This window comes from Myxocyprinus asiaticus, chromosome 30, assembly GCF_019703515.2.
Source record: "Myxocyprinus asiaticus isolate MX2 ecotype Aquarium Trade chromosome 30, UBuf_Myxa_2, whole genome shotgun sequence".
Taxonomy (NCBI): Eukaryota; Metazoa; Chordata; class Actinopteri; order Cypriniformes; family Catostomidae; genus Myxocyprinus; species Myxocyprinus asiaticus.
Window position 1 is genome coordinate 10599911 of NC_059373.1, and position 15342 is coordinate 10615252.

A 15342-nucleotide genomic window follows, 5' to 3' on the forward strand; every position below is an offset into this window, starting at 1 on the left:
CTTTTTTTTTTTTTTAGGTATCTGTGCATTCCTGAGCATATGTTTTACTATTTTTTTCCTTTCCAAAAAAAAAAAAAAAAAAAATTCTCTCCAAAAAAACAAACAAACAAACAAAAAATAATCTCTCAAAAAAAGTACAAATAAAATTTTTGTTTTATTTATTTATTTTTTATAATTATAATTAAAATAATTATCTCCAAAAGTGTTTTTTTTTTTTTTTTTTCTCAAGAGGCAATGTGGGAAAAATTTTATTTTTGCTTGCTAGCTAACAATTAGCATGCTACTATCAGTAAGCATGAAATCTTGTGCTTAAGGTGACCGATGACAGCTGTGGTACTTGAGCTGTTTATATTTATTGTTGTGAAAACAAAAGGAATATTTTGCAATTCTTAATCAAGGAAAGAAATATACTGTATATAATGTTTGAGAGTCTACTAATACGTGAGATCCCACAATTAAATGAATATACCTCAGGTTACTATGTTTCATATGGCATTCGTTGTGAAGTGTGACAATGGGAGTTCTTTCTGGTTTTTTGATGACATTAACCACCGGGAATATCGATGCTGCTATTGATATTGTGCTTTTTTAATTTGTTGGCCCATGTAAACATGCGCTACATAGACTTTAACCATTTCAACACCTCACGCTCTGTTTTCAGTGCTGTGTTTAAAGGGATGACTCGTGTTAGATTTGCCCAAATCAATGAACTCTTTGGAGCGACGCGTCAGCTTCAACCATGGCACCAGGTCGAGTTAAAGAAGATGCAGAGCTGCTTGAGGAAATGGTGAACGCTTCGTGTTCAATCATCGTCTGGCTTTCTGGTTGACCTTGGTCTGTTAAATGAGGGGAAGCACTGAGACTTTGCGTCTCTTAAATATTGCAACGTAGGCAATGCCTGTCCTTTTGTTGTGATGTGTATACAACTGGTAATGTTAATGTCAGGAAGGCACAGACACCAAAAAAATAAATAAAAATAAAAATAAATAAATTCACCTAGTGAAAATTGTATTTTCATTGTGCGGTTCAGGGCTTCCGTATGGTTAGAAACCAGGGACATATGTAATTTATAACAGGATGGAGGCAAAAACAAACAAACAATAAAATAGGGCACATTCACAAAGAGAACCAGACATGGAAAGTGTTCAAATATGCAAACACTGGTTTATGCAAAGGAGGCAACATTGTCAACCAAGTTATTAAATAGATACAGTCGAATATATATATTTGGAACACATTCAAGTGTTCCTGGCTGGAACACTTGTAACAATTTAAATGATTTTTATTACAATCTCACTGTTCATGAATAGAATTTAGAAATTTAATTTGATGTGGAGACTGTGATTAAACTGTGTGCTTTAAGAGAGAAAGAATATTTAACCTTTGTGCGTCAATTTAAAAAAGTTACACAGAGGTCCTTAGAGGACAAAAATGTCCACTTCAAAAAACTGCCATAATAATATTATATATTAATATTATTTTCCACTTTCAATGAGTTAATTTTTTAACCAACATCAGTCCTGATCATAACTACCAAATATTCATTCATTTTCAGGATTTTAACCCTTTAAATGCCAGTTTGTTTACATAATGCTAATTTTGTTTTTTACACACATACACACACATGCACAAATTTCTCAGTACACACATACAAAACACACTCTGACATCCATACCAACATACCCACACAATTTTAGCTGCATCATTTATTCAATTGGCCTGCAGTGCTCTATAATACAGCAAACAGAAAATAGAAAAAAAGCATGTATTTGCTCCATAGAAACATGAGAATGGCACCATCTGGTGGAAAATATTAAAAATGTAAATTTTGAAGCCAGGACTCCGGAATGAAAGCATAATATAATAGAATTCATGATTTTTTGCTTTAATGGCGCTGGGATCAAATATTGCAGTTTTAATGGGTTTCAATGGGGAGATTTTTGTCCTGAAGGTCCTGAGTGTAACTATTTTGTGTACACGGTGTATTATAGATATATTTTAGGAACTGAGGTTGAAATATCAAAATTCCCCAAAAATATGCACCTTTGGCAAAATGTATGCCGTTGGCATAAACACAACCACAATTATCGAAAATACAAAAATGAAAATGACAGATATGTCCCGAAGGTTGCACAAGGGTTAAACAGATAATTAGATATACTTTAAATATCCCTAAGGCAAAATGGAAGTAAATACATGATGTAAAGCTTCTGTGTTTGGTGGTCGCATGTGTTTGTCTCCTCCCTCTTCCTGTTTGAAATACTGAAATAGAAAGAAAAGAGAGAAAAATGTGTGTGTGTGTGTGTGTGTGTGTGTGTGTGTGTGTGTGTGTGTGTGTGGAGAGAGAGAGAGAGAGAGAGAGAGAGAGAGAGAGAGAGAGAGAGAGAGAGAGAGAGAGAGAGAGAGCAGCTGCAAGTGATGTCAATGAACCAGTAATTTTGTATTTATCTGCACACCAAAGGAACAATGACATTGTAATACTCACACACACTCTGTTGGATGCATTAACACATCATTATGCAGTGGTGTTTCTCCTGAGACTGATTGTGCTGATGAGTCACAAGTGCTCATTGACAAGTATAAAGGTAAGAACACCACAACTATTCAGCACTATATTATTTGAAACAGTTTCATTTAATATTAATTCATCAAATTACTATTGTTTATTGTTGGTTCATGTTAGTCCATGATGCATTGACTATTGTACTGTATATATGGCCTAAAACCTTTAATGTAAAAAATGCTTTAGTACATGTTTAAATGAACATAAATCAAGATTAATAAGTGCTGCAATAGTTTTGTGCATTATTATTTCATGTTAACTACTGTTAATGAATGCAACCTTATTTTCAAGTGTTACCATTTTTTCTTTAATTATATAATTGATATGAAAATTGATGAGAGTTTATTGATTAAATTGTCTATTTTCTCTGTATTTTGTTTATTTTTATGAATGTCCTGGTTAATTTGTGTTTTCCTTACTAACCTATTCCAATGTTTCCTGCTTTACCATGAAACCCAGCTAACTCATCTGATGCTGCAAATCTTTTTGAAAGTACCATTGGGCTTTACAGAGTGTTTAGTTCATTCATTCTTTCAAAAATTATATAAGTAAAAAAAGTAAAGTTCTGAAGTTCTGATGACTCCTGAGTGTATAGGAATACTGAAATAAGATGATTCATCAGCATGAATAAAATAAAATAAAATCCATATGGTGTTATTACTGATTTTAAGTTAACCCTTTTAGTTTTATAAACTAGGAACTCTTGGTTGCAAGACAACCCCCATCATGTTTATCTCCTTGTGTGGAGAATGTGGTGTAGCTCGCAAGACCAGCAAAGCAACCACACTTTTTAACCCTTTGTACTAAAGATGAACCACTTCTAAATGGCAATAGACCTGAACAATTTTTTTTCTTGTGCATGTTATATCTAACATCAATTGGAACAGACCAAGGTGTTGATGTTATTTTTCTGTGCATTAGAGAGATTCACTGTGGGGAAAAAGGTTGCATCTGAAAATGTCAAATTAATGAATGTGTCAGGTCAAGTGCACAAAGTTTTTCAGATGTGTGGTTTTAAGAATATGTGCAGCTGTGTGCCATCTAACCTCTTAATATCTGGCCTCTTTTTTTTAGCTTGAAAATGACATACTCAAAGTAAAACTCTTCTAGGTCTTTTTTTTTCTCTTCTCCCAGGCCTTCTCGTTTAAACGAGGCTTGTTTAAAGGAGGACACTCGGTATACTGCAGCCTTCCAAACGAGTCAAATCAAATCAAATCAATCAAATCACTTTATTGTCACACAGCCATATACACAAGTGCAATGGTGTGTGAAATTCTTGGGTGCAGTTCCGATCAACATAGCAGTCATGACAGTGATGAGACATATACCAATCTACAATAAACATCAGATTTACACAACACAATTAAACATCTGTTATACACATAATTACACTCAACAATATACAAATAATAACATACACTGTACAGTATACAATACGCACTATATAGATACACATTATTCAATAAAAATAAAAAATAAAAATATATAAAAAAAGTATATATATATATATATATATATATATGTAGAATGTACAGTATTGTACTGTATTGACATTCAGGCTGTCGGTTGATAGTCAGTTGTTAAGAGAGAATATCATATAATAATAATATAATTTATGACAGTCCGGTGTGAGATATAAGAGTAAGGGTAATAAAGTGCAGTGCTGATGTATTTTGATCGTGGGAGATCAAGAGTTCAGAAGTCTGATTGCTTGGGGGAAGAAGCTATCATGGAGTCGGCTGGTGCGGGTCCTAATGCTGCGATACCGCCTACCTGATGGTAGCAGTGAGAACAGCCCATGGCTCGGGTGGCTGGAGTCTCTGAAGATCCTCCGAGCTTTTTTCACACACCGCCTTGTATATATTTCCTGGAGGGAGGGAAGCTCACCTCCGATGATGTGTCTGGCAGTTCGCACCACCCTTTGCAGTGCTTTGCGGTTGTGGGCGGTGCTATTGCCGTACCAGGCGGAGATGCAGCCAGTCAGGATGCTCTCCACAGTGCAGGTGTAGAACCGTGTGAGGATGTGGCGGTTCATTCCAAACTTCCTCAGCCATCTCAGGAAGAAGAGGCGCTGATGAGCCTTCTTCACAACGACTTCAGTGTGGATGGACCATGTGAGTTCCTCAGTGATGTGGACACCCAGGAACTTGAAGCTGCTGACTCTCTCAACTGGTGCTCCATTGATGGTGATGGGACTTTGTTCTCTGTCTTTTCTTCTGAAGTCCACCACAAGCTCCTTTGTCTTACTGACGTTGAGGGAGAGGTTGTGCTCCTGACACCAGTGTGTCAGAGTGTGCACCTCCTCTCTGTAGGCTGTTTCATCATTGTCAGTGATCAGACCTACCACCATCGTGTCATCAGCAAACTTAATGATGGCATTGGAGCTATGTGTTGCCACACAGTAATGTGTGTACAGGGAATACAGGAGTGGGCTGAGAACACAGCCCTGTGGGGCTCCAGTGTTGAGGGTCAGTGATGAGGAGATGCTGCTGCCCATTCTAACCACCTGGTGTCTGCTTGACAGGAAGTCCAGGATCCAGCTGCACAGTGAGCTATTTAAGCCCAGAGCCCGGAGTTTCTCATCTAGCTTGGAGGGCACTATGGTGTTGAATGCTGAGCTGTAGTCTACAAACAGCATTCTCACATAAGTGTTCTTTTTTTCCAGGTGGGAGAGAGCAGTGTGTATTGTAGATGCGATGGCATCATCAGTGGAGCGGTTGTTGCAGTAAGCAAACTGCAGCGGGTCAAGAGAGAGAGGCAATACAGAGCAGATGTAATCTCTGATTAGTCTCTCAAAGCATTTGCTGATGATGGGGGTCAGAGCAACAGGACGCCAGTCATTTAAGCAAGTTATTTTTGATTGTTTTGGAACAGGCACAATGGTGGATGTTTTAAAGCATGTGGGGACTACAGACAAAGAGAGGGAAAGGTTGAAAATGTCTGTAAAAACACCAGCCAGCTGGTTCGCGCATGCTCTGATGACGCGGCCCGGAATGCCGTCTGGGCCCGTGGCTTTGCGGATATTCACCCGTCGGAAGGATCGGGTTACATCCGCTACAGAGACGGAGAGTGAACTAACCTCTGTAGCTTCAGCCGCGAGAGCTCTCTCCACGAGGGCGGTGTTATTTCCCTCTAAATGAGCATAAAAAGTATTTAGTTCATCCGGTAGAGAGGCAGCGGTGTTCATGGCGGAGTTTTTATTCCCTTTAAAGTCCGTGATGATGTTAATTCCCTGCCACATGCTTCTAGAGTTGGTGGTGTTAAACTGTCCTTCAATCTTGCTCCTGTACTGGCGTTTTGCGGTTCTGATAGTTTTTCGGAGGGCATAACTGGCTTGTTTATGCTCCTCCGCGTTCCCGGAATTAAAAGCCGAGGTCCGCACATTAAGTGCCGCGCGAACATCGCTATTAATCCATGGCTTCTGATTCGGATAGATCCGTATTGTTCTGGTTGGAACCATGTCCTCTACGCACGTTCTGATGAAACACATTACGCTATCAGCGTAAAGCTCGATGTCATCATCAGAGGCGGACCGGAACATCTCCCAGTCCGTGTGATCAAAACAGTCTTGTAGCGTAGAATCTGATTGGTCAGACCAGCACTGGATCGTTCTGAGGGTGGGTGCTTCCTGTTTCAATTTCTGCCTGTAAGCGGGCAGAAGCAGAGTGGAAGAGTGGTCCAATCTGCCAAATGGTGGGCGGGGGAGGGATTTGTAGCCATCCCGGAACGGAGAGTAGCAATGGTCCAAAAGTCTGAAGTCTCAGTTGCCTCCGCGTCTGAGACCGTCAATTTGCGCATCTTATCACGTGGCTTGTTGAGCACATTACCGCAGAGACTTGGCACATGTGGAGGCTTCACGCTATTCTCCCTCATACACGCACAACTCACCACACGCCCCACCGAGAGCAAATTAGATTATGGCGACCACCAGGAGGTTACCCCATGTGACTCTACGCTCCCTAGCAACCGGGCCAATTTGGTTGCTTAAGAGACCTGGCTTGAACCCTTTGGTCTACAAACACAAACTTGGGCTCGTTTGAAAGTAGACACTTAGACATTTGTTATTCAGGAGTAAAAATTTATAAATAATTGTGTATATATATATATATATATATATATATATATATAAAATACTTAAAAAAATATATATATATTATCACCTTTTCTCCCCAATTTGGCATGCCCAATTCCCACTTCTTACTAGGTCCTTGTGATGGTGTGGTTACTCACCTCAGTCCAGGTGGATTGACTCAAGTCCCAGTTGCCTCCTCTTCTGAGACAGTCAATCCACGCATCTTATCACGTGGCTCGCTATGCATGACACCGCAGAGGCTCACAGCATGTGGAGGCACACAACTTACTAAGTGCCCCATTGAGAGCGAGAACCACTAATCGCGACCAGGAGGAGTTTACCCCATGTGACTCTACCCTCCCTAGCAACCGGGCCAATTTGGTTGCTTAGGAGACCTGGCTGGAGTCACTCAGCACACCCTGGATTCGAACTCGTGAATCCAGGGGTGGTAGTCAATGTCAATACTCACTGGGCTAGCCAGGCCCCACAAATATATATATATATATATATATATATATATATATATATATATATATATATATATATATATATATATATATATATATATATATATATATATATATATATATATATATATATATATTATTTTTTTTTTTTTTTTTTTTTTTTTTAAATATGCAAGACTATGCGCAGTACCCCAAAAACATATCTGATACAAAGCCACATGTCTGATGAAGGTCTGACACAATTTTGAAGTCGATATGACCAGAGCTCTTTGTTCCATAACGATTTATGTAAATGTGCTTCCAAAAAAAAGGCCACTTGGAGGTAGCAATAGACCACTTGTAGCAACTCCATAAACCAATTTTCAAAGTGGTTCAAAACTAAATAAAATTTCTTTATTTTACTGTCACACATTTCAATGTAAAAAATACCACAAAAATCTAAATATACATGAAGATATCATTTTTTTTATTATTATTATTATTTGGGAATATATTATAATGCATTCCATATATAGTTATGAATTTTATAAAAAATATGAAAAGAACATTGCAATTTGAAATGTTGCAATGGAAATAAACTTTTACTTACAGTAAAGATGCTTCTGTTCATTTTTTCCCCATACAAATGCAAACTGACTTAGTCATTTTTCAGAGCTTTTGCTCTGCCATTCACCCAGGGTCATCTCAGCTTGAATGACATGCAAGAGCCCCCTGAATGTGCAGTGGAACAGGGGGTTTGATGAAAAAATGCAGTTGGGAGGAGCGGTTCCTCCAGGCCCTCGGTGATGGTGAATGAAGCCGAGGAGGGTTGCGCCTCTCGGCTTGAAGCAGAGGCTAAAGGCCCTGGGTGAATGGCAAAGAAAAAGAAGAGAAAAAATGATCAATGCATTGGGAGTGCATGTGCTCCAGGGTCTAACTCACAGTGAAGCCGGGGAGGGTGGCTCATCTCGGCTTGAATGACATGTCCGAGCCCCCTGGATGTGCAGTTGAACAGGGGGTTTGATGAAAAAATGCAGTCGGGAGCATGTGTTCTCCAAACCCTCAGTGATGGTGACTGAAGCCGAGGAGGGTGGATCAGATCGCAGGTTCAAAAGCCGAGTTCTTTGTCAACAGTACAGCAGTAACTTGCAATAACTGTACACTGTGCATAAAAGCACAAAACCTACACAAGCACAGTCCAGGATTTCCACTCTGAACCTTCACAAATTGGCATACAACCCTCATATCATTGTTTTCATCTTTTCATTAGCTACATGACCCATCAGTCAAAAATGATCTAGCTTTTCACTGGATAGTTTCCAGAGACAAACATGGATGATGCAAATCTTTACATCACTCATTCTTGTAAGAACAATTACAAATTATTTACTGTAGTTGCATTATTTATGATATATTAATATATTCCAGCCCAGAGCTTTCTATTCCTTCAAGACATATGCCCCCCTCTGTTTGTCTACTATGAACTGTTAGTAAACGCGATGCACTTGTTTTTTACGCGAGTATGGAAAACAAGGTTTCACACTGTGGTTTGATTGGTCATTGGTAGTTTTTTGTTTCCCAACCTCTTGTTGAAAATCCCTGCTCTAGCTCTCTCTTTCCCTTTACTGCTGACATAAATATTTGCATTTATGAAATATGTTTTTCTGTGCTTACTTCACCAAATATTCTTTCAAATATCTTTTAATTACTAAATGTGTTATTCCTATGTTGTAAAATGATGCATGGATGGATGGATTAATGGATGGATAGATATCAGAATTGTGTACAGAAACTTAAGCATTTTTATTTGTCTTGCTTATAGAATGGCCACCAATATGACTCTGCTCCTTCATTCTCACTCTGAAGTCTCAACCCACTATGATAAAACTACAGTGGACATTGATGCTATCATGGATAATGTTAACAATGTCCTCTACACCATCGTTGTTCTCCTGGGCACCACTGGGAATTCTTTGGTGATCTGGGTGGCTGGCTTCCGTTTGAAGCCCAGTGTCACCAACATATGGCTGGTCAACCTGGCTGTGGCCGACCTGATCTTCTGCTTTACCCGAGTCATTTCGCTCATCAAAAATCTTTTCTTTGACCACTGGCCTTTTGGAGAGTTTCTCTGCAAGTTCAATGGCTTCTTCAAGTATGCCAACATGTTCTGCAGTGTCTTCCTTCTGGCTGTCATCAGTGTGGATCGAATGCTCTGTGTTTGGCGTCCAGTGTTCACCAGAGAAAGACGGACATTGTGTGCTGCCCGTGTGGTCAGTTTAGGGGTTTGGATTGTGGCAGTCATCTTCAGTTCACCATACTTTGTGTACCGGCGGGTTTACTCTAAAAACAACTTGAGCAAGTGCTCGTTCGAGGTGAGAAGAACGATGCAATACTGTCAGACTTTTTTTTAATTATTTCAAATATTTACTTTAATAAACATTGCATATCTTAAAAAAGATACAAAGCAGACATACAAAGGGAAATACATTTGGCTTAAAAAGATTAGTTCCACCATAAAAAGATCATACACAATTTAATAAAAATTTTATTCACTTTGTCAAAAATCTTGCAGGTGAAAGAATCATCAGACGCTGACACTGTAGCAAGGAACGCCTTGTACAGCATCCGCTTTTTATGTGGATTCTTGCTGCCCTTCCTGGTCATCCTCATCTGCTACATACTAGCTGGTGCTGGGATACGTAGAACTCGACTCTCTGGCAAATCACAGCCTCTCCGTATTCTTGCCGCACTTGTCTGTGCCTTTTTCTTATGCTGGGCCCCCTACCATTGCCTACTGCTCGCCAAAATGGTGGACAAGAAGAGCCAAGCAGTCAAACTGGGCCTGCCAGTTGCTAAGGGCTTAGCCTATTTCAACAGCTGTATTAACCCAGTGCTGTACTTTTGTATGGGACTGAATGTTGGGCTACGCTTTAAACAAAGTCTATCAGGAATTTTTCGCCGAGCACTAATGGAAGAAGGCCACACCGTGCATCCCCAGGAAGGCACTGTGGAAGAAAGCTGTAATTCCATTCCAAAGACTGCAGGCAAAGTTCGAGATAAACCTGACGGCATGACTAATGTTTAAGACCAGAAACATACTTTAATACAAACATTTTAATGCAGTGTCAGTGCAAGCATGCAGTCCCCTTATACCAGTGTCAGAACTTAAAGGAATAGTTCACCCAAAATGAAAATTGTCTCATCAGTTACCAGGGTTGGGAGGGTTACTTTGGAAATGTATTCCACTACAGATTACAGAATACATGCTGTAAAATGTAATTTGTAATGTATTCCGTTAGATTACTCAAAGTCAGTAACGTATTCTAAATACTTTGGATTACTTCTTCAGCACTGGTAGATTTTTTCACTTGTTTTAACTATAAAAACTCCAGTACAGTAAGACAAAATACACACGTTAAAAATATATTCTCTGAAAAACCTAAATATCTTATGCAGTGTTGTTTCTAAAACTAGATAAATCAAATTGATCTTGTTTTAAGGATTTTTAGATATTTTACAGGAAAACAATACAAAAATTATTATCAAGAATACGATTTTTGCCCTAATATCAAAGGTCTTACTAGAAAAAAGAAATTATGATCCAAGGTGAATTTTCTTGATAAAAAATATGATCGTGCCTGGTAACGTGCATGTAAAATGGCTAGAAATAGCATTTTAGCTTAGCGTAAAGCTGACAGTTTACACAAGGTTTATTTCTATTTCTTCTACTCCAAAGTTACTTCAAACTTACTTTTCTGTCTGCTCGTATGAATGTGACACATCATAAGAAAGTGTTTCACCGCTGTTCAAATGCACTTTGGATCAAATCATTTATATGTATAAATGTTTTCCATCTGAAAGGACTAAATATTAAATGAAACAAATGACAATAAAATGCAAAGTAATCTCTTCAGTAATCAAAATACTTTTTGAATGTAACTGTATTCTAATTACCAATGATTTAAAATGTAACTGTAGTGGAATACAGTTACTTATATTTCGTATTTTAAATATGTAATCCCGTTACATGTATTCCGTTACTCCCCAACCCTGTCAGTTACTCACTCTCATGCCATCCCAGATGTGTATGACTTTCTTTCATCTGCTGAATTCAAATGAAAGTTTTTAGTAGAATATTTCAGCTCTTTTGGTCCATACAATGCAAGTGAATGGTTGCCAAATCATAAAAAGCATCATAAAAGAAATCCATATAATTCTTCAGAAGTGATATGATAGGTGTGGGTGAGAAACAGATCAATATTTAAGGTCTTTTTTTTACTTTAAATTCTCCTTCATGCTCAGTCAATATCCACTTTCACTTTCACATTCTTCTTCTTGTGCTCTTGGTGATTCACATTCTTCATGCATATCACCCCCTACTGGACAGGGAGAAATATATATATATATATATATATATATATAAACCATAAAAATGTTTCATTTTAGTTTAAATGTATGTATTTAAATTTTTTATTTTTAGAAAATAAAGGATGCTTATCTTGATCTCCTCCAGTCTTTGCTTATTGAAACTTCTTAAACTGGTCTATTTACGACATCTATCAGCAGGGGCTAATTGATGAAGCTAAATCTTTACCCTCTAATTCAGACCTATAAGTAAGAGCGATAGGACTGTTCTTTCCAAAGACTTTCATGATGACTTTTAACAAAATCCCAGGCAAACGCACAGTGGGTTAAGTGATATTTTCAGTTTAACAAGCAGAAATACTTCCTCATAACGTTTCCACTGCTCTTTAAGAAATGCTATAAAATTGATTTCTAAAAACTAGTTTCTGAAAAAAGTTGTTCAAAGTGAGGTCATAGTTTTAGTTTTTTTTTCTTTTTCTTTTTTTCTGCTGTGCAGAACTGAAAGTAAAGTGATAATGCCTATCAGAATGGATATGTTTATTGCATGACCAGATATGGATTAGATCTGAGATTAAAGAGACCATAATTTCCCATTTCTTTTAATACCATGCACCAGTATCAAAGAAACAAGGTCTTGTTGTCATTGTTCTGTTTATGATGGGCAAGTCTGCATCACTGGTTTTGTTCTGTGCTTTTGTCACATCTCTAATGCACTAATAACATTGAAAAGTATTTGCCATATGCCATATGTGGAATACATAACAATGCATGTTCTTCAGAAAAAAATGATTGTTATTATTCGCAGGAGTTTTTGCATGTTAATGTACTTCTGAGAATTAAGTGCATCTCATGGCCTAACTACAGAAGAACCTCTTTCTTAGGCTATGTATGCTTTACCACAACAGCAATATAACTTTAATTCATGATTAAATTGTTAATTTATTTAATGATTAATTCAATTATTCCTTAGTTCTTCTATATATTGCATGTCTTGATTATGAAGAATTTGATAAAATCAGAAAGAGACCAGAAAACAGGAGTCAGAAATCCCCTGACAGAAATTCAAAGGACACATTACAAAGAGAGGAACAAAGAACTTCTGTTTATGCTTTTTTTTCTCTATTTAACATTACATAAGATTTCCTTTTTGTTTCTTCTCTATTTATATTCCTTCTAGATCACTCTGCTGAAAAAAAACGTATTATAATATATTCGTAGTCATTTACAGTAGATTCGAGCATATCTCATTCAATTAGAATTCAGAATCAAAATCGCACCTGTCAGTTTTATAATCATAAACCCAAATGAATTACTGTTAAACTTTAAGCAATCATGATATAGTTAAAATATTTGCTCTAAAAAATTTTACTTTTAACTTTGTCACTTGCCACTTTTCCCTCACACTTTTTCTTCATACAAATGCAAAAGTAGTCTGGCACATGAGGCTTTACACCTATTTTCAAAAGTATCAGTTTGTGCCAATTTATGCCTGGCTTACTTAAGTGTATGTTTGAAGCCTTTTCTTGAGAAAGTTTGAAGAGAAGGTGAATTGCAGTTTTACCACAGCGATATGATATTTGTTCTCTTTGCACTTGCATTGGTGGGAAAAAACAGCTAAATCCAATACCTCTCCGCAATAAAATATACAAGCAATACACATAAAAAACAAACAAACAAAAAGTATTATAGAAATGAAATCCTAGGTTGAAGGTTCTAATAAAAATAGACAGAATGGGTAGCAGGGATGCAAGAAACAGGGTTGAATATTTAGCCTAAATTCAACCTAAATCTATCACTAGTATGGGCTGGCAAGTTTGGGACCAAATATTGGTTTGCATGTAAACTTATATTTAGATAAATTAGAGAAGGATATTTGTTCACGTTGATACATTTTCTTACAACAACTCTGGTCACAGGGTTGAGAGGTTGAGCTTGATGGAAGCAGTCAACACTAAAGTTTGTGTAAAAACCAAGAAAAGACATTTACAGCCTACAGACATTTGATGTTTAAAACTAGCTACTTTTCATTTTCATTTTACCATTATTAAGATAATAGTTTGCCTAACAGTTCTCTCTCCAGACAACATGGATTTGTGTCTTTATTGCTTCAAAAAATGTAATGAATTGTGTCATATATTTCTTTAGACGTTTTTGAAAGTGCGGTTGTTTCTGACAACATATCTGGCCAGACTGATGAAAAGGAAGAACTGAAATTTAACAAAAACTAAAAAGGTGTGGTCAGACTTTCCAACAAATGCACATACTCACACAAACATTGGTTATTTCTGTCCTGTTTATCTTGGAATAATGATCCCTGGAAAGTGTATTTGTCAATCTTTAACATTGTTCTCACTTGGACAAAATTACAAACGTGCGCACGCACTGACACACATACACACAGTAAATACCACAGGGTTTATCACACCTGACTACATAATGAAGCAACTGAAAACCGTGAGGTTGACTAATGGCCTCACCCAGAAATAAATATAAATATAACCATATAGGACCATGTTTAAAAACAAACATTGAGTCACACAATTGCATGTACTTCATCTGCCTGGTATTTTTTTGAGAGTATAATAGCCTACTATTTACTCATGTTCAAGATAAGGATAATTTACAGAAAATTAAATACAAAAATTATTGAATAAAATTCTTTATATGCTATGTGTAAATATACAGTATATATTCACTGGCAGTCAAAAGTTTGGAATAATGTACAGATTCTGCTCTTATGGAAAGAAATTGGTACTTTTATTCACCAACTGATCACAATGTATCATCAGGAGACATTAATAACGTGAAAAATTACTATTTCAATTTGAAAAAAAATTTCAGAACTTCATAAACTACTTCAAAGAGTTCTCATCAAAAATCCTCCACGTGCAACAATGACAGCTTTGCAGATCCTTGGCATTCTAGCTGTCAGTTTGTCCAGATACTCAGGTGACATTTCACCCCACACTTCCTGTAGCACTTGCCATAGATGTGGCTGTCTTGTCGGGCACTTCTCACACACCTTACAGTCTAGCTGATCCCACAAAAGCTCAATGGGGTTAAGATCCATAACGCTCTTTTCCAATTATCTGTTGTCCAATGTCTGTGTTTCTTTGCCCACTTTAACCTTTTCTTTTTGTTTTTCTGTTTCAAAAGTGGCTTTTTCTTTGCAATTCTTCCCATAAGGCCTGCACCCCTGAGTCTTCTCTTTACTGTTGTACATGAAACTGGTGTTGAGCGGGTAGAATTCAATGAAGCTGTCAGCTGAGGACATGTGAGGCGTCTATTTCTCAAACTAGAGACTCTGATGTACTTATCCTCTTGTTTAGTTGTGCATCTGTCCTTACACATCTCTTTCTGTCCTTGTTAGAGTCAGTTGTCCTTTGTCTTTGAAGACTGTAGTGTACACCTTTGGATGAAATCAGTTTTTTTGACAATTTCAAGCATTGTATAGCCTTCATTCCTCAAAACAATGATTGACTGATGAGGTTCTAGAGAAAGCTGTTTTTTTTTTCTTTTTGCCATTTTTGACCTAATATTGACCTTAAGACATGCCAGTCTATTGCATACTGTGGCAACTCAAAAACAAACACAAAGACAATGTTAAGCTTTATTTAATGAACCAAATAGCTTTCAACTGTGTTTGACGTAATGGCAAGTGATTTTCTAGAACCAAATTAGTAATTTAGCATGATTACTCAAGGATTAGGTGTTGGAGTGATGGCTGCTGGAAATGGGGCCTGTCAAGATTTGATCAAAAATTTCTTTTTTCAAATAGTGATGGTGCTGTTTTTTACATCAGTAATGTCCTGACTATACTTTGTGATCAACTGAATGCCCCTTTGCTGAATTAAAGTACAAATTTCCTTCCAAAAGAGCAAAATCTGTACATTATT

The 15342-nt window shown here is 37.3% G+C and overlaps 1 protein-coding gene across 1 annotated transcript; it reads left to right on the top strand.

Moving 5' to 3' along the window:
* The first annotated feature begins 2456 nt into the window (after positions 1 to 2456).
* Positions 2457 to 11382, top strand: LOC127421537 (C3a anaphylatoxin chemotactic receptor-like). The gene is made up of 3 exons (XM_051664645.1): positions 2457 to 2585; positions 8904 to 9453; positions 9654 to 11382. Exons 2-3 carry the CDS (start codon positions 8905 to 8907, stop codon positions 10164 to 10166), a joined length of 1062 nt encoding a protein of 353 aa, XP_051520605.1. The 5' UTR covers positions 2457 to 2585; position 8904; the 3' UTR covers positions 10167 to 11382.
* The last annotated feature ends 3960 nt before the right edge of the window (positions 11383 to 15342 follow it).